We start from the raw sequence: 18,339 nt of genomic DNA, 5'->3' as shown, positions 1-18,339 counted from the left end.
ATCTCTATAAACTACAGATAGTGCTATGGCTGGTTTGAAATAAGAGAGGATGCCTATCTTTAGGCAACTGTATATACACAGTGTGTAGCTACACCCTTAAAACATATATAATGTGTTCATATAAGTTTATATATATGTACCTCCATATCCATTATACAGATTTAGTTTCCAATCAAGGCAGTCATGTTACACAACTTTAAAATTACATTTATTCTATACATGTTTTGTCTTCATTATATTTTAAATTAAAATTGTTAGGGGTCAATGTAAACAACAACCATACAAGAAATGAAAGTCTGAGGTCGAATACTACATGAAAATACAGGTTATTTGTTTCCTTAGGATCTGACTACAAAAATTAGATTTTGTCAACTCTCTCCCAATTTTTTTTTCCTTTTCTAGATGACATTTAAAAAAGTTTAAATGAATCAATTGCTAATTTGATAAAGAAATTTTGCCATAGATTCCTATAACTATGACAAAGTGCATTGGAAAAGCAATAAAGGACAAATACCTCATAGTAATAATGAAAAGCTTGGGATTTATCACCTTCATTATCATACAATTTCCCTAGCTTTGAAAGTACATGTGGATCAGTTGGTACTATACTGATCAACTGCAGGAGCCACTCCATGGCTTGATTGGGGTCTTCCATGATCTCATATCTGAGTTTTCTTCAGTCAAGGACTGATGCCAATGATATTTTGATTTAGTTAGAATTCCTACTACTTTACATAATGTAATCCATACGCTGGACAGATACACCAGTCACTGTAGTGTGGAGAAACATTGGCCTTTCCCCCCCACACATTGTTTTCATAATTTATCCATATCAGAAAGTATTTTTGTTACACTGAGGAAGAGAAATATTCAGAGGCTACGGCTGCTTTTTCACCTTAAAAACACTTGAGCTCAACAGAACTTTGGGCTTGTTTCTCCTCCCTCTGTGTCACTAATTTTGACTTCTTCATTTATAAGAACAACATTTAAGAACCAGGCAATTTATTTGTAGCCTTAACAACTTGCGTAGTTTTTTGTAATACATCATTTGTCATAAAGTGAGTGTTTAGGTAAAACTGCTATCCCAAGAACTGACTTGTGTGCAGTGAGATTTTTTGCTATATGTCTAAGTAGCACAGCACAACCACTGTATGATTCTGATCCAGCGAACAGCAGCAGCCTTAGCTGTAATAAGGGCTGCAGTGTGCTCTCCCCCAGCTAGTCACCCCTGAGTAGCACAACAGCTCAGACCTCTGCAGCAACACAAGCTGCAGCTACTGCCCAAAGTGTTTTTTCAGTTTCTGCTGCACCCTACCCTTCATGGAAAAAGGTTGTGACTATTGGCGGAAAGCAGTTTTATACAGCACTGGAGCAGATAAATTCTCCCCCAGACAGGAACTGGGAGTTGTAGGGCCATTTATGCTGTTGTAAAGGGGCTATACAAGGAACAGAGATCACAGCCCTTTTGTAGTTTTGGAGGTTACTTATTTTACTGACTAAAATATATTTTTATTACCTTCATTAATCTTCAAAGTGTAGTACAGCAACTGGAATCTGCAACGCCTTGGAGAGGATCTTTTTATGGTTTGCACATCCTCAGTTGAAGAAATTCACAGTGTAGAATATCACTGGGGATATGCAAAGCCAAAACCTCCCCTCCTCAGCTTTTCAATCTATTGAGCTTTTTGAATGCTGGGAGACAATTATTTTCTTACACATACACTAACTAATCTGAAAACAGGTTTCCGAAAAGAACTTCATTAACTATTATCTTTTTTTTTTCTTAAAAGATTTTACTCCTTTGTGCTTGTGTCTGCCCCATCATTTTCATAATAAAATCAGCAGCATTTTAAATATTACATGATAATATTGAGTTTAAATGTATTCCCTACAGTGTGAATAGTTTTAATGTATTTCTTCACTGGAAATGTCCAAGAAGGTTTTAAGTTCTGTTCTCACTTTCAAACATCAGAGCATGAATCTATGCATGATCATCCTAATAATGGACACTACAGTAAATTTTTAAGTCATCATGTCATGATTGAAACACGTATTTTCAGATTAAATGAGTTTACTAAAACCAACATTCCTTATCATAATCCATAAAAAGATACATGTTTGCTATCTGGTGAAGGACTTGGGCACTATTTCGAAGGACTGCGTGGAGTTTCAGAAAACAATCCAAAGCTTCATCTATTCTGTTTAACTTCTTGTATGTTAAACCTAAAAATTAAAGGTTACAGTATTAATACAATGAGAAAAAGATGACTTCGGCATATTAACTGACAGAATAACCAAGAAAAATGAAATAGGAACACAGTACTCCGAGGCAGTGCTACTGCCTTGACACTGATGGACTCTATTTGAGAGCACCATGCTTATAATTCTTGCCAGCTAGTATGACTTACTGAATTGATAAATGCAAGGAACATGAACCTAACCAAAGACCAAGAACATATGTAATCTCACTTTTTGAAAGAGATGAATTAAGGCAAAGGAGGGCTTTTGGAGGGGAATTAATCTGATGGTTTAATAATGCTAGAAATGGTATATTTTTAGTAGGTAGTAGAAATTTTTAGCTTCAAAGTGACTTAATCATCTGCAATGACTGCAGATGATGTTGTTAACACTGGTTTTTTTTGCAGAACAGATAAGAAATACAGCTTAATACTTGCCATAAAATAAACTACTGAGTAAAGTAATAATAATTAGTGTTATATACTTACAGACAAGAAAACTCTGAAAGCCAGATTCTCAGAAACACTAGTGTTAGCTTTAGACAAAAGCCAAATCACAAAAGCACCTTTGGCTTACCCAGATTGTAAAGTGCTTCAGTGCATGAGGAATCATTCCTGAGAGCTTCCTTATAAAACTCAGCTGCTTTTTCATAGTCTCCATTTGCAAAAACAGTATTTCCTTTGTTAGTTAGAGCTGCTGGATTGTACCTATCAGAATTTACAGCTAAATCTGCGTAGTTAGTTGCTTGTGCCAATTCATGCTCCTACATGAATGAAGCAAACATTGTATTAGTCATTTGTCAGTCAGTTTTCTTGCAGCTGTGGTTTCTTACAGTTAATATAGTGGAATTTCAGAAGACTGAGAATAAAAAAAAACACAAACCCACAACATTCTTCAGTCCTAAAATATTCCTTATGTATTTTCATAAGGCAGACCATCTCTTTCAAGTTTCAGAGAATTTAACACTTGAGAATTGTTCTGCCACTCTGTCTAGAAGCTTTCTTTGTTGCAAGAAAGTAGTATTTATTTCTTTAAAAAACCCACAAAAATAAATTCCCATACCCTACAAACTTCATACACAAACACACCAGCCTAAGCTACATACTTCACATGTTGCTGAAGTTGAGCCAGGGTCTTCAGGACCCAAGTTTTAAATGCAGCTGCTAGACTTCTGCACAAATCACACTGCAGGCACACTTCTGTGGCCTAGGGCTCCATCTGGCTCTTCCTCCCAGCAACAGGATACAAAGGATATGCTCCAAACTTCAACTACAGCCAAGAATGGGTGTTCTAGAGTAACTCCTTGAACATGCAGTTTCCTTGTGTTTACAGAGGTTATTTAGACACAAAAATTGCTACAAAGATACAGAAGTTGCTACATACACTCCATCTAGTTTTGTGGATGCAAACACTTACCAAATAATAGAGGAATGAGAGGTTTGTTGCAGCTGCACTCTTCACTCTGCTATCCTTTTTTTCAAACATTTTTAAAGTCTCCAGTGCCTAGAAGTTAATATGGCAACAATTTACTTCCCACCGAAGCAAACTTACACCAAAAAATTCTTTCAGAAAACATTGATAAACTTGACAGTAACAAACAGCTAAAATTATCAACTCATATACTCACATACAAGATAATTTAGGGCTTGTAACACACTTGTAAGCATGTACACACAGAAGTGTATCTGTATGATACATAATATTAGTCTTGATCACAACATTTCAGTAGTATTGGCTATTTATTACTTCTTCAAAATTTAGATTAGCTATGGCTACCTTGAAGTACACAGATATCTGACAATTGTATACATATAAACCAGACGTTTATATTATTTGCTTTACATTACTCGACTAACTGAAATTCCCATACCTGTTTTTCCAGTTCTTTAACTGAACACAAAAAGACCAACATTAAAACTCTTTTTAAAAACCTAAAAAAGCACATGCTATATAAAAAATAATATGCAACACAGTGTAGGATTTCAACTTGCAGATGTTTTGTGTAATAAGATGGTGACACCTGTCTAAGTTTTGGTAAGTACTCAAACTCGAAGACTGAGGCCAGAAGACTTAAAAAAAAAAAAAAATCAACAAAACCAAACTTAAAACTTCTACATGAAAACTAAATTCCATAAACTTCAAAATAAAGTTTATGCACAAGTAGTAAACAAATTTATAGCTAATAAACTATCAAAGAAACTTTGTAATAAAAGGCAGTGCTTTTTTCATTGACTATGTGATAACATTTGTAACTGCAGACTAAATTATTAGGAAAATCTGGCTTCTTTACACTAAATGTTTATACTAACGACACAAACTGTTAGGACTATCACAGTGAACCCAGTTCGATCATCTATTACAAAACAGATGTGGCAACTTCATTTTAGCCATCAACAATAGTAATACAAAAGTTTCCTTCTTCCTTTACATGTCAAAGTGAATTAATGATACTGTGTGGAATGCCAAAACAAGCATAAAGGATCCAAGTTTTAATTGACTGTCATACATACTGTTTTTACAGTTCCTTTACACAAAGACCATGACTGTACTAGTGGCGTGTAAAATGACAACATATATACAGCTAGATGTAGTTCATTAATTCAGACAACTACATTCCACCCAAGAAATATATACTACTAAAGATCATAATAATCTCCTAATAATAGAAAGTTCTCTAAAGAAATACACCAATTTCACTCAAGAATAAGTGTTTCAAAAGTTAGGCTCTAGCTTTTGTGGTCTCTGAAATGTAAGACTTTGACTATGATAATTTTAAACTTTTATATACATTTGTGACTTTCTCCAAAAAAGGAATGGTCCCAAGTATTTACAGGTGCAACATTACTGTACTTGAGGTACTCTACTCTAAGACTTGCTTCTTCACAGAATTCATTTTTAGTGAGCTTAGAGCTATATAGTTCATAAGTCACTTTCTGAAAAGCCATTCCCATTGTAGCAGATTTGTTTACCTTTGCTTTTACTGCTAAATGGAACCTTTAATGATAATGATTAGACTAGAAGTAATATCTTTTTCATGTATAATGAAAAGTTCACATGACTCTGAACTCTTGTTCACCTTTACTGGTAAATTATGTTGCAAGTCTCTTGAACCATTTCAGCAATTACGAGCCTTAGGATGAAAACCCATAGGAATACTCCTTTCACCCTTACAAAGTAGAAACGCTCTCATTGTATCATCAGCTAAATTTATATATTTCTAAAGATCTTCTAACATTTTCATCCCAACAATAACAATTACTTTGATTTAACAATCAAAACACAGACTGTCCAAATTTTTCTTTGTGACATGTTTCCAATGTACTTAATTATTTGCTTATAGAAATTAAACTTCTAAGCAGCTTGCCTGACTCAAGCAGTGTCTGCCAGAGATTTTAAGGAGCTGTATGACTAAGCTGAAGAATTTTGGTTTTGAATTAATTTTCAAAGTTTTTCTTTAAAATTAAGAAAACATTCAAAATATCTAATACACACAACCTCTTACTAATAAAATGCAGCCTAGAGGTATAGAGTAATTTCCACCCTGAAGCTTGGTGGTTGTTTTTTTTTTTTGCTAGGATTGTTTTTAAATGATTTATTCATTATAATAAGCACATAGTGAAGCCCATTACAACAGAAATCTATTTTATTTTTTTTTTAAACACAGTAAAACTTTCAGCCTTGAAACTATTTCAAGAAGTTTCCATTATTGTTCTTCAGCCAAAGGTGTGTTGAGCAGGTGGTGAATTAGTAAGTATATGAACAATAGACAGTATGAACACAAGTAGTTGCGGCAGTTTTATTAGGGGCTGGGGGGAAGACTGCAATCACCATTCTGCGTCCCACTCTACTATTTAGTAGTGCCAGTGCAGGTTAAAGGTCTTCTATCACATGATCAAAATAAAAAGAGCATCCTCTCCACTTACTCCTAACTTCCAACACCCTTCTCTCTCCCTCCATTGGAGTACTCCACAGAAAACTCACCAACAATCTCTGCATCTCATTTTACCTCTGACAATTGACTTTTTCTAAACCTATACTGGACACTAACTGGAAACTACAAAAAATTACCATCAAAATAGCAAATTCTTGAGATCATATAACTGCATACCTACCTGTAACACTATCACCCTTCAAAAGCTATCATCAATAAAGCTACAAGATTTTCCAAACTCTCAAACTGCTTCCTGATGTCCAAAAAGCCATCAGTCAGACATGCAGTATAATAAAGGATAACTCTCTTGCTCTGTCTACAGGGAAGGAGGACAGGACAGACAAGAGGAGCAAGAGCAGGAAATCAGAAGAACTTAAATATGAGAAGAAAATAATGACAATGGTGAAGGGACCGGAGCATCGCCCTCATAAGTAAAGGCCGAGAGAGCTGGGCCTGTTTAGCCTGGAGAAGACAAGACTGCGAGGGGAATTTTACTAATGCAAACAAGTATCTTATGGGCAGGTCAAGACGATGGGGCCAAGCTCTTTTCAGTGGTGCCCAAAGACAAGTTAAGGGGCAATGGCACAAACTGCAACACAAGAGGTTCCACCTGAATATGAGGAAAAACTTTACTTTGAGGGTGAGGGAGCACTGGAACAGGCTGCTCATAGAGCTTGTGTAGTCTCTTTCTCTGGAGCTACTCAAAACTCACTTGGACACAATCCTGTGCAACCTGGTCTAAGTGAACTGGCTTTAGCAGGGGGGTCGGACTAGAGGATTTCCAGAGGTCCCTTCCAACCCCAACCGTTCTGTGATTCTGTGAAAAGTAGGCTAAAGTTAAGCACATGGTCCTATGTGCATCCCTCCAAGCTACATGAAGGTAAAGGACCTTAGAAGATAACAGAGGTACTCAGCTTCAGTTATAATTTTGCTGTATATGATCTCTCATACTTCTTGCCACTCGTGCAAATCCAGGGGCTGCTAGATTCCTTCTTATTATTCAGTATTTCTACCACTGAATATACTGAACAGTGCATGTCAGAAGGAAATCGAGCAAATAATCCTGACAGATATATGAGCTTCTTTTTGTTCAGGTGGAGCTGTTTTCCAGCTGCTCACATTACAAACCGAGCCTTTCTTCACAGGCAAATAAAAGATCACATGACAATTTTGACAAAAACCTGGTATTATAAGTTGTCCAACAACCTATAAAAATGTGATTAAGAGCAAAAAAAATGCATTTGTGTTAAAATAAAACCTAAGAAAGGTGCGCATTCACTTAAATAATACCAAAAACTTAAATGTGGTAAGTTGTGGTATTAATTTATACACCTGCATGGGCAATTTATATGTGCAGAAAAGGAAAGCTACAGTTAACAGCCTGCTGTACTTATTAGCAAGAGACTGATGATGATTTTTAACATGACGGCAGTTCAGCATAAAATTCATTGGCAGAAATTTGTTTAACTAGTCACTGGACAGCCAGCTGCAGAAAGAGGCTTTATCCACATAAACATGAATAAATAATTTCAGCATAACCAAAAGTGACTTCACATGTATATTAAAAATTATAAACAATGAAAAGAGAACATGTAATAAAACACATGATAAAATCTGTAAAATCACAAATATTTTGGTAGACCTATCTTCTAAATTCCTACCAAGTAATGAATTTTGAGCAATGAGCTATATTTACTTGGAAGTACCAACACTGTATCTGTTCTATGACCTTTTTTTCTAATACACACTGTGTCTTTAACTGCTATTATATATTTTCAGTAATGCTGATTCATCCTAGCCCTCTGTGCCCTCCAAGGGAGCAATCTTTTGTAAGAGATGCAGAACTGTCCAAACTCCTGAGCAGATGTTTAATTTAAGTCCAAGGTCAGATTATAGTACTTTAGGGAATGCTGTAGTACATAGGGAACAGTGAGAATAACATAACATTAACAATAGTAACACATATGAAATGAATCTGCATACATTTTGGTACTATAGTCAACCTAACCAAGAGAAAGATTCAGCTCATACTAATGAAAACACCTCCATTGATTAGCAACATGCTTTCCAGGCTCTATTGACTGTACTGACTACAGTTCCACTAATTTAATGACAGCTTGGACACCCAGTGAAGATGATTAAATTTAGTGTCTTACATTTTGACATGAACTGCATTCACTGTAACTTCTGTGGCAGAAATTTCATTTAGATAAAACTCACCTCTTGCAGCATTTTTATAAATTTGACTAAGCAGCATCAAGGTAATTATTACGTTTGCATAAATCTTTCGCTTGCTGAAAAATATGCTGTGACTAAGACAGACTTCTCTGCCAATACAGTATTAAAAAGTAGTAATGTGAAATGTTACTATACCTGGTTAAAATCCTGCTGCCTCAAGTAGGTAGTGGCTTTATTTATTTCCAAGTCATTGGCTAACTCTACATAGTGGGAAGCTTTTACTACTTCAACACACCTGCAACAGAAAGCAAGCCATAATGATAAACAAAATGCATCTGTGCAAATGCCAATAAATTACATATTTTTGCAGCCAATTTGCTTTCTGAAACAAGTTGTTCTTAGCTATTCCTTCTTCACAGAAGCAAAGAGCACTTTGATTAAAAAAAAATTGAAAAAATATTTTATTCTGGTAACCTACCTTAATAGTATGCCTGCTCTCATTTTTTTTTTTTTTTTAGTCTGCTGCATACATATCATTATTTCCCATCACTGGGTGATACTTGAAGTCAGATACTGACTAAGATGATTTTTCAAACAGTTTTCTTTGGATATGTTCTATCAGGTGATTTTTCAAACCTCATCTCCTGTTGCATATACTACCAAACCCATAAAATAGCTTAATGAACAAAGCCAGAGACTGCAGATTGTGTCCCTGAGCTACATAATAATAAAGTTGTCATAATAAACCTCTTTCTGGTCATCACCAAGTTACTTTTGGCTTAGGGTCTTCTGCAAAATGGGGGCAGAACAGAACGCAGCAGACAGTTACAACGTTCACTCACAGACACCATCTTCCAGGGTTTGATGTGCTGTACTTTAAAATTTCCTAATCATTTGAAACAAAACCCTTCTTTATTGTATGCATATACTGTTCTCTCAAACTATTTGGAATTAAGCACACCTAACTGAGCAACTTTGTGGGATGCTTCTTTAATCCCTTCCATTTTTTTTTTTTTTGAGTGGTGGAAAGCCTTTTTCTTTTCTTCTAATAGTTGGCTAATTTGCCAACAATTGTTGTTAAATTAAACAGTCTGCTGCTACAATTGGGTTGGCACATGGACAGTGTCTATACAAAGCATACAAATGCCTTTTGATGTTGGAGGAAAAAATATATTGAAAAAAATAGCAATTTCTGCAAAGACATCTGTAATGAAAGTCAAAAAACATTTATCAGCTGTTACTGTTGAAGTCTTAACCATAAAACGCAGTGAGCTCTAACTATCCAACTGTTCCTTCTGGAATATGACAAAGCAGTCCCAAGATTATGTCACATTTTAAGTAAGATGTTATGAAATCCTAAGACTGTTTGTCCCCATTTTATTTCTGTAAATAAAATTAATCTGATGAAAAGCACATTTAATACTCAGAGGACTCATAACAAAGTGTAATATTTGGAAAACCAAGCTCAGACTGCTGGTTAAACTTCTTCACTGGGCTTGAATACCTCAGCCTAGAAGAATAAATTGTCCTGATATATACAAAACAATCTCATATATCTCACCAGAAGTTGTTTAATTAGCCAGAACAGATATGAGTTTTACTTCATGACAAGTATTTTGTGGATAGCACTAAGGAATCTGAGTATCTGACAACCTTTTCCAGTTTTCTTGAACAAAAAACAAGATACAGAGCAAACAAATTTGACTTACTCATGCTAACAAGTTGCAAAGCAGCAAGCTAAATTTCACAAGACATGCTGTTTAAGTTCTGGTAAGTCAGAATGACCAAAGTAGGAAGATTATAAGATTATAATGATTATGAAACCATCAAACACCACCTTGTGGACTCCAGCAGACTAAACACATCTGTGTGAGAGATTATTTCATGTTAGTATAAACAGTTTTATTAGTAAATCATAATTATAGGACCTGCAAAATTTGAAAATAATCCTAACTAGCCAAAAAAAAAAACCAGGTAAAGGAAAGTTCTCTTTTCCCATCAAACTTCCTTCACTTCCCAAACACTGAACATATCTGTTTGTAATGTTGTGACTGCAGATATACAACATTCATTTGTATACATGTTATTTTCCAATAATGTTATTAAAAATACTAAAAGTATCAAAGTAAGTCCTTACAATGGAAAACTAGAATCTAGTATAACTATTCAAGATGTATTTTTAACCAATAATTTTTTTATACTGTTCTTATGAGAAGTGTGTCTATTTCATTTTGCTTTAAAGAGCATTCTGCTCTAGAAAGCACCACAAAAAGCAAAAGCTAAGCTGTAAATGGAAAAATAGAAGTGGATACGAAAGTCAAAACAGTAAACTGTATCAGCAGCCTATCATTGTATACACTTGTATAAGTCTAAGAAACAGTAGATTAAGTTTACATTTATAAACACTAAGTTTATAAATGAAATAGAAATAAACCTTCCTAGTAATATTTAGATTCCAGTGTTTTATAGAATGTCTCTATGGAGTAATAAAACTTCTTAGGCACCCCAAGTCTTTATTATGCTATCTTCAAAATTACAGTAAAGAGCAGCGATCATTGCTTTCTGTATAGCATTTGTCTATTGAGTCTTCTAAAAGTTCTTCAATTTTCAAACTGATTTTTCATATTCATTTGAACTTTAAGCCCTTTTTGTGCTAATACAGAGCAGTTCAAAATATGTAATTGACAGTTGAGTTTCAATGATAAATGAATTATTTTTTTTTAACACAGAATACACTCCAATGCTTTGTTTTATTCTTCTCCACAGCATTATGGAGGCAAACTGAAAACAGTCTGGATGCTATGTATGAGATGTGCAGCAAACTATGTTTCCCAGGCTGTTTATTGTTTGTGAATCTGGTTTTGTAACCAGCATCAGAGATTACCATATAGTTTATAGACAAAAAGAACCCCTGCTTGACTCTTACCAGTCATAGCCCACTGCAAAAGATGTCTCAATTGCTGGTGCGATCAGTTTAGCAGCAGTCATGATGTATTCCTCCGCCATGGATTTCCTAAGGAAAAAAACCCAACACAAAAATGTGTCGCCATTTCAAAAACGCGTAGAAAAAAAACCCAAATCTTGTTCTTGCTTCTTCATGCAAGGATAGCCCTGCCCTTCCTCAGGACAATCTTAGAAGTCAATCTACCCAGTCCCCTGCTACCGCTACTGCCCTGTATCCTGATAAAGCTCTCAGGTTTTTTCTGTTTTCCTTTCACTGTACACTGTGGTTGTATTTTTTAAAAAAACCCCACATGCTGCAAGTTTTAAGCAGTGTAGCCTATAGCATTTGGGGTAGGTATTCTTCTTTAGTGCAGTACACTAAACTGAGTGATCCAACCAGTTCTTCCAAGCATGTTCTTCCCCAAGAATTATGGGGACACTTTTATAACAAGAGCTGTGGACACATGAGAAGACTGGTAATACTTTCAGGAGCTAAAAATCGATGGCACCACAGTCAAGAAAGAACAGGCTCCATCATTACCTCTCACGTTCTATTTGTCTTAAGCTGTCATTTTTAATGGCTTCCATCAGTAGATTTGTATGTGGATCATCCTGGAAGGGGACAAAACAACTGCAAATTATACCAGAATACGTGCATTTTAATTGTTTTATAGCCAATATTACTGTAATCATAAATAGATGCAAATTACATAGTCTATAATGTCATTTATTTACTTTTCACATTTCAAAAAGGTCGTTTCAGTTTAAAGTAGTTTTCTAATCACAAAATCCGAAATTTGGTATTTACAACTACTTTAATCCTGTTGTTCTGCTCATGTATGTGGTCATAGCTCACATTAGGGTTGTTAATAGGTGTAATGTCATTTGTATCAGACTGGAAAGGCTACAAATCACAGTGAGAATACTCACATGCCTAAAGATAAGAGCATGCTTAAGCATTTGCTGAACTGTAGTGGTATTCAGCAGATGAGGTGCTACCTACTCATTACAGTAACTCACAATCATCTTGTGGTTTCTATCACACGTATCTGCATCAGTTCTTTTAGAACTAACAGAGATGTTGGACCCCTTCCTCATTTCTTTAAGACAGGTCATAGATTTAGACAAAATAAAGACCAGAAGAAAACTTTATGATCTTTTCTGACTGCTTCATCACAAAATACAGAGCTTGTAATGTCTGTCAGAACTATAGCTTGCCTATCCTTAGAAAGAACTTCTATAGTCTAAAGCTTTTCTTCCAGTCAATCTTACATAGTCTTCAATTAATTCAAGTGTTTAATGACCCTTAGTTACACAATTTCTAACATGAGAAATCATATACAATTATATATAAAATACATATAAGAATTTATATACATATTTATCAATATAAATAAATTTACTTCATATATTAAATTTTATTTGCTTATGCTAGAACAATAGGAAGCAACAGCTACTCTTCAGTTTCAAACAGTTTGAAGATTGTATCTCTGATCTTTAGAATTTAAAATGGAAGCTTTGTATCACTGAAAAAAAGATCGCTAGGAGAATATAAAGGCCTTGCCTTGATCTTTCTATAGAGGATCTTTCTAAGGGGACCTTTAACCTATCGAGTACTTTTTCCTGTCTTTAACATCATGAGCTGCTGCCTTCATGGTACAAAGGCAGGCCAGTTTCCAACAAAGTTTAACACTAAAATAAGCATCTGTAAACTTTACTACAATTTTCTTCTATAAAAGAAAACGACAGTGTTACAAGTTTTATTAGCACTCATTTGAGATAATGTGCATTAAGTCACTCATTGCTCTGTTCCCTTTTTTAGCTTATAAACATTAAATTTTTTTATAAACAAAGGAGGTAAAGCAGTAAGTCTGCTATGTAAGTCAACATAGATAAATTTCAACAAAATAGTTATGAAGATAATGTAGTATGGATTTTCTGTACATCATATCTTTTCAGGAAGAAAGGTTTTGAATGTTCTCAACATTACTTTACACTTCTGAGCAGTGCTGGTAAAAAAAAAAAGTTATTTTAGATACACAAACACACATCAATTTACATATTCAGAACAGTCCAAGCATTCAGTGTCTCTTCCCCTTTCTCCTGATTTACCATATGAAGATACAGTTTATTTTGTTCAAACTTACATTTGGTGAAATGTATTTATCATCATAGTCCACTTCCAAGGGAACCGCAATCAGTTTTTGGAAAGCTTTTTTCATTTGCTCACCGTTTCCAACAGCAAAATAACACAGGATCAAGTTGAAGCCTGCCTTCAGGTTTGGGGACATACTCATTATATGTTCAAATGAAGAAATGGCATCAAAATATTGGCCAGTTTTAATAAATGCAACTCCAATATTTTGCATTATTTTAATCCTAAGTAAAGAAATGAGTATTAGGTGGTATTTTTAACTGTCAAACCATATATCCAAATGTTGTATTTCAGAACAATGCCTATTAGTAGAAACTCACCTCATCTCTTTGTGGACACTAGGAATTTGGTCTAGAGCCATACGGTAGAATTTTATAGCTTTGGAATAGTTCCGTTGTTTTAAATATATATTTCCCATATTCACTTTCAGTCTACCTATCAAAAGAAGTCAATGACTTACAGACTTTTAAAACACAAAGCATTTTAAATTGTTTCAGAGTGACAGAGTAGAACAGCTACTTAATAAATTTGCCTTCATTATAGGGTGCCAGTGTCCTTTTAAAGAAGCACTGCACAGAACAGCTTTCTATGAATTTTCACCCAGAAGGAGGTCAAGTAGTAATAAACCCTAGGAAAGAAGTATCATGTAAGATGTATTCTGGTTTTGATTGTGAATTGAGGGATGAGGTAGAGATTATCTAAGTGCTCTCCAGGAAGACAGCTGCAATAAGCATCTCTGAGAAAAGTGCACTGTAGGAGTGCACAACGCTAGAAGTGGTTTTCAAAAGAGGAAAGCTGAGTCAAAAGAGAACAAAAAAATAGTATTAAAGCAGACGACACAGTGTGTGTGGCATGAGAGAATTATATATTTGGCTTTTTGATTAGCTTAGCCTATGGAAAGAAAAGACTTAATGAGCTGGAGAGCCAAACCACAGTAAGTTATACCAACTCAGCGTTCGTTTCTGTCAAATGCTCTGTCTGTCAAACACAAGGGGTGAGATCTCTGCAAGTCAACACCACACAGGTGAAGTCCTCATTTTGAATGCCTGACAACCAATTTTATTCTACTTTGGGATGTTACCTACCTCCATTGCTGAACATCTTATTCTTCACTATAACTTGGTAAGTATTCAGTGCTTCAGCATACATTTCATTAGCAGCATACTGACTGGCCAGATTGAAAAGAACCTACAGAAAAATGGAATTACAGGTACAAGATAAAATGCTGCTCTCTCAACAGCAATAAACTTGAATTCATAAGAGATAATTTCAAATTAATTTTACCTTGGAACTTTTGCTCTTACCAGTTTTAAGCTTCCCATCTTTAATGCTCCTTTGTTCTTGTACATTGACATAAAGAAAACAACTTTCAAATCTACTTACTCTATGTAATTCTTTCATTTTTGTACTTACGTAGCATGACTTCTACTGGTAGTTAAGTGGACCTTAGACCTAAGTAAACACAATGTTATAATGCGAGGCTATTATGAAACATTCGTACAAGGTAATTCTCAGAAACTGCATGTAATTTATGACTCCCAACATGCGGAAAACGGTTTTACTACCTGTGGTCACTCAGTTTATGAAAAGAGAATTTTTCCAAGCTGCAGTTTCAAAACCCAAGTTCTGCTGGTGTCAGGTAAAACACCTCTGCATTTCTTCCCCCGCTTTACTCTCATCTTGACCATAAAATAAATTACTAGGTCTGCCTAATTCAATGTATGCATTGTAAATAATTTCCTCTACAGCACTACCTGGAGTATAACTTTAAATTCCCCCTAAGTATTTTTATGTATAGACATTTTTTAAAGTAGTCTACTATTACTTTGAAAACCAGAATGTAAATCTAGATACCTGCTTTAAGATTCAGGATTTAGAAATATTAATATGTCCTATTTAATGTAATACATTCTCTGTCACTTTATGGTTCAAGTTAAAAGCAATATCTGATCTCTCCTGTTTACTTCTCTTGGCATGTTACATGTTCTGACTATTTATTTTTGAACTAGAGGGTTTACTTATGTTTTGCATGTGAGTAGATAGCTGGAATAAACGTTCATGGGCATCCTTCTTCACTTAATGCTGATATGTGGTTTCTCTGGTACTTGAAATTGCAAAGGAAAACTCAATGATATAAAGCGATCTTTGCAAGTGTTAAGTTTTTAAATTCAAGTAATGCACTTTATCTTCATAAACTTCCCCTGCCCCCAAGTGTAGCCCGTATCTGGTCTGGTACACTGCTAGGAGAACTACAACACACATATACACACACACACACACACACACACTGAGTCAGTAAACACCGAAATGTCTCTTTAGGAGGATTTTTACCAACACCTTTTACTCATTGAAGACTTCTAAGCACTTACTGAGTAAGTGAGGTCTAAGTTGATGTTTTCTGGAGTAGCCATTTGTTCACGTTGTCTCACCAATACTCTTTCCTTTCTTCCAGCCTCTTTTGCTTTTTCCAGAGCCTTAAATAAAATACTAGAATTTAGCAGTGCCTCGAATCTTATTAACAGACGATAACACAAACGCATATAAAACAAGCATGAAAAGAATATACTCATGCCCATTTTCTTTAGATGCACAGACTGTACCCAATGCCTGAAAAGTAGCAATATAACCACAGAAAGCTGTTAATTAGCAATAAGCAGACATAGTTGCCTACTTAGCTGTATAATTTTAAGGTAGTATAGTCACACTCATATATACACCAAAACCACTAGATTATGGTGACCCTAGGATATTATTCTACTTGTACTAATCATAGAAAGTGCACATGAATGCTAAAAAAAACCTCAAAAAAAACCAAAAGGAGAGTGTTTAGGCTTGGCATGTTTCCTTAGTTGCACAATCCCAGTGCAGGAAGGTGTTGGAAAGAAGAAAGTGAAGACACAAAAGTATGCTGTACATAAACCCTGACTAATTCTGGATGCTGAGAAAGTGAAGGCAGGAAATAAACATGCACGTCACACAAAGGTACACTGTATATATATATCTTGCATAATTCTGGATGCTGGTAAATTGCTTCACTTTATCTGTCCACAAATGGTATTTCACAAATACATTCACAATTTTAATAACTCCAAAATTATTGTTTTATCCAATTATAATCTTCTGCAGATCAGTGTCATGACCCTTTGTACAAGCAATGCTACAGGTCTACGAGTCCCACTAGCAGTTCTGTATGCCTCTGCAAGGGCGCAATGATTTTAAAAAAGTAATAGCTAGCAGTTAAGATAGCCATTTCTCAGCTAGTGGTGAATGATGTGCTTCAAGATATAGCTTGATTCTTAGTCCTTATGATAGAAGGCAAATCCAACTTGGCTGTTTTATAGATGTTGGCAACTTTGATGACTCCTGCAGGAAAATGGATATTCTGCTGGACTGTCAGAAACTAATACAAACATCCTAGAGGACCCTCAGAATGGTTGGGTATAGTCTACATAAGAAACAACCCTTTGACACTGAGAAGCAAAGAACATTCTTGACCATATATGCAAGAGGCTCAAGAAAAATGAACAAAACAGGTTAGCTCATCTCCTAGTGAAGACGAAATTCAGATATGATACGAGAAATAAATTAGGATAGGTCTGTAAGGATACTTATCCTAAATGAACATAACTAGATAGACTGCTTTCATACTCTCTGAACAGAAGCCATCAGCAGCAGGAAAAAAGTTTTATTACGAAAGTACAACATAAGAAAATCTTTGACAGTTTGAAGGGTGGACCCATCCAGTCTAAACACCAGATTTAAGTTCCACTTTGGGACCCAGAGTTTCACTATTAGAAACCTGGTTAACTCCCGAAGGAAGTAAACTCCTTACACTGTGGGCTGCAAGGTGAAGATATCCTAAGTGAAATCCTTCTCTTCAAAGGAGCTACAGGCTATTAGCTCACAACAGATAATCCAAAAATTATTGGAAAGGACTATGAGATAGACCAGGATTCCAGACAGTTGTTCTAGTAGGCACAAGCATAAAGGCAGTCCTCACACAGTACAGTGTCATCCTGATACTGGAACTGTCTAGGCTGATCTATCATAATCAAGATGATCAATGTTCAGTCTTGTCTTAATTTGATCAGGATCACTGGAATTGCTGCAAAACTGAAGAAAGGTATATACCAGATCTTTTGGTCAGAGAAACAAGTATGCATGCAGAGCACTGGAACAGGCTGGTTTTTGGTGTCTTCCTCAAAAGAAACAGATACAATGCTTCTTCGTAGTAGGCAAAAAGATACGGGATGTTACCCATCCTGAAAGACAGTCCTCAAGACAGCTTCCAGTCATAGCCTAATAGGGTGAACATCTTATCCTGTATTTGAAAAATACTCACACTACACCAGACAAAATCGTTGACAAGAAAAGTACATTCTTGCTGTACTAGTTCCAAAGGTAAATTGCTATCTTAAAGAAAGGAGAAAACCTCAAATCAGGTATGCTTCTTAATGGAACACTGGATATTTCTCTACAAAGGGCAGATTCTGCCACCATAACATACCTCACCATAACATATCTCACCTACAGTAGGCCTGAAACATGCAAATAAAGGATTACTAATTAAGAAATCTGCCAAATACACACAATTATATTCACAAATACAGACATTGTGTACAATGGACAAATGATGTAATTTTCCTGATTCATAGCAAAGCTCTATTACAGACCATATCTAATCTTTGCAATGAATTTTGGAGCTCACGCTCCAAAACATGAGAATTTGATCAAACCAAAGGCCATCTAGCCTAGGATCCGTATCGGACATTAGGAAAGATGCTTTACCCATTCTTGTACTCCAATACCTCCTCAGAATACACTCCTAGACTAAAAATTTCACAGCTCAAATGACTGTGCAAGAACCATCACCTCTCATAGCTTAGTTAATTTT

The 18,339-nt window shown here is 35.4% G+C and overlaps 1 protein-coding gene across 9 annotated transcripts in view; it reads right to left on the bottom strand.

Annotated features, from left to right (window-relative positions):
* IFT88 (intraflagellar transport 88) overlaps nt 1-18,339 on the bottom strand; it is a 57,041-nt gene that overhangs the window by 24,463 nt on the left and 14,239 nt on the right. For all 9 annotated transcript variants that reach the window (XM_037376901.1, XM_037376904.1, XM_037376903.1 and 6 more), the window contains 11 exons: nt 15,815-15,919; nt 14,531-14,633; nt 13,766-13,880; nt 13,438-13,669; nt 11,832-11,902; nt 11,274-11,360; nt 8,543-8,642; nt 3,655-3,741; nt 2,815-3,001; nt 2,115-2,223; nt 515-665 (listed from right to left, as the gene is read on the bottom strand). In XM_037376901.1, the coding sequence (XP_037232798.1) occupies nt 515-665; nt 2,115-2,223; nt 2,815-3,001; nt 3,655-3,741; nt 8,543-8,642; nt 11,274-11,360; nt 11,832-11,902; nt 13,438-13,669; nt 13,766-13,880; nt 14,531-14,633; nt 15,815-15,919 (1,347 nt within the window). The remainder of the gene's footprint in view (nt 1-514; nt 666-2,114; nt 2,224-2,814; nt 3,002-3,654; nt 3,742-8,542; nt 8,643-11,273; nt 11,361-11,831; nt 11,903-13,437; nt 13,670-13,765; nt 13,881-14,530; nt 14,634-15,814; nt 15,920-18,339) is intronic.

Source organism: Falco rusticolus, chromosome 2, assembly GCF_015220075.1.
Source record: "Falco rusticolus isolate bFalRus1 chromosome 2, bFalRus1.pri, whole genome shotgun sequence".
Taxonomy (NCBI): Eukaryota; Metazoa; Chordata; class Aves; order Falconiformes; family Falconidae; genus Falco; species Falco rusticolus.
The sequence above is the reverse complement of the archived record's forward strand: the minus strand, read 5'-3'. Positions and strand labels throughout refer to the sequence as shown.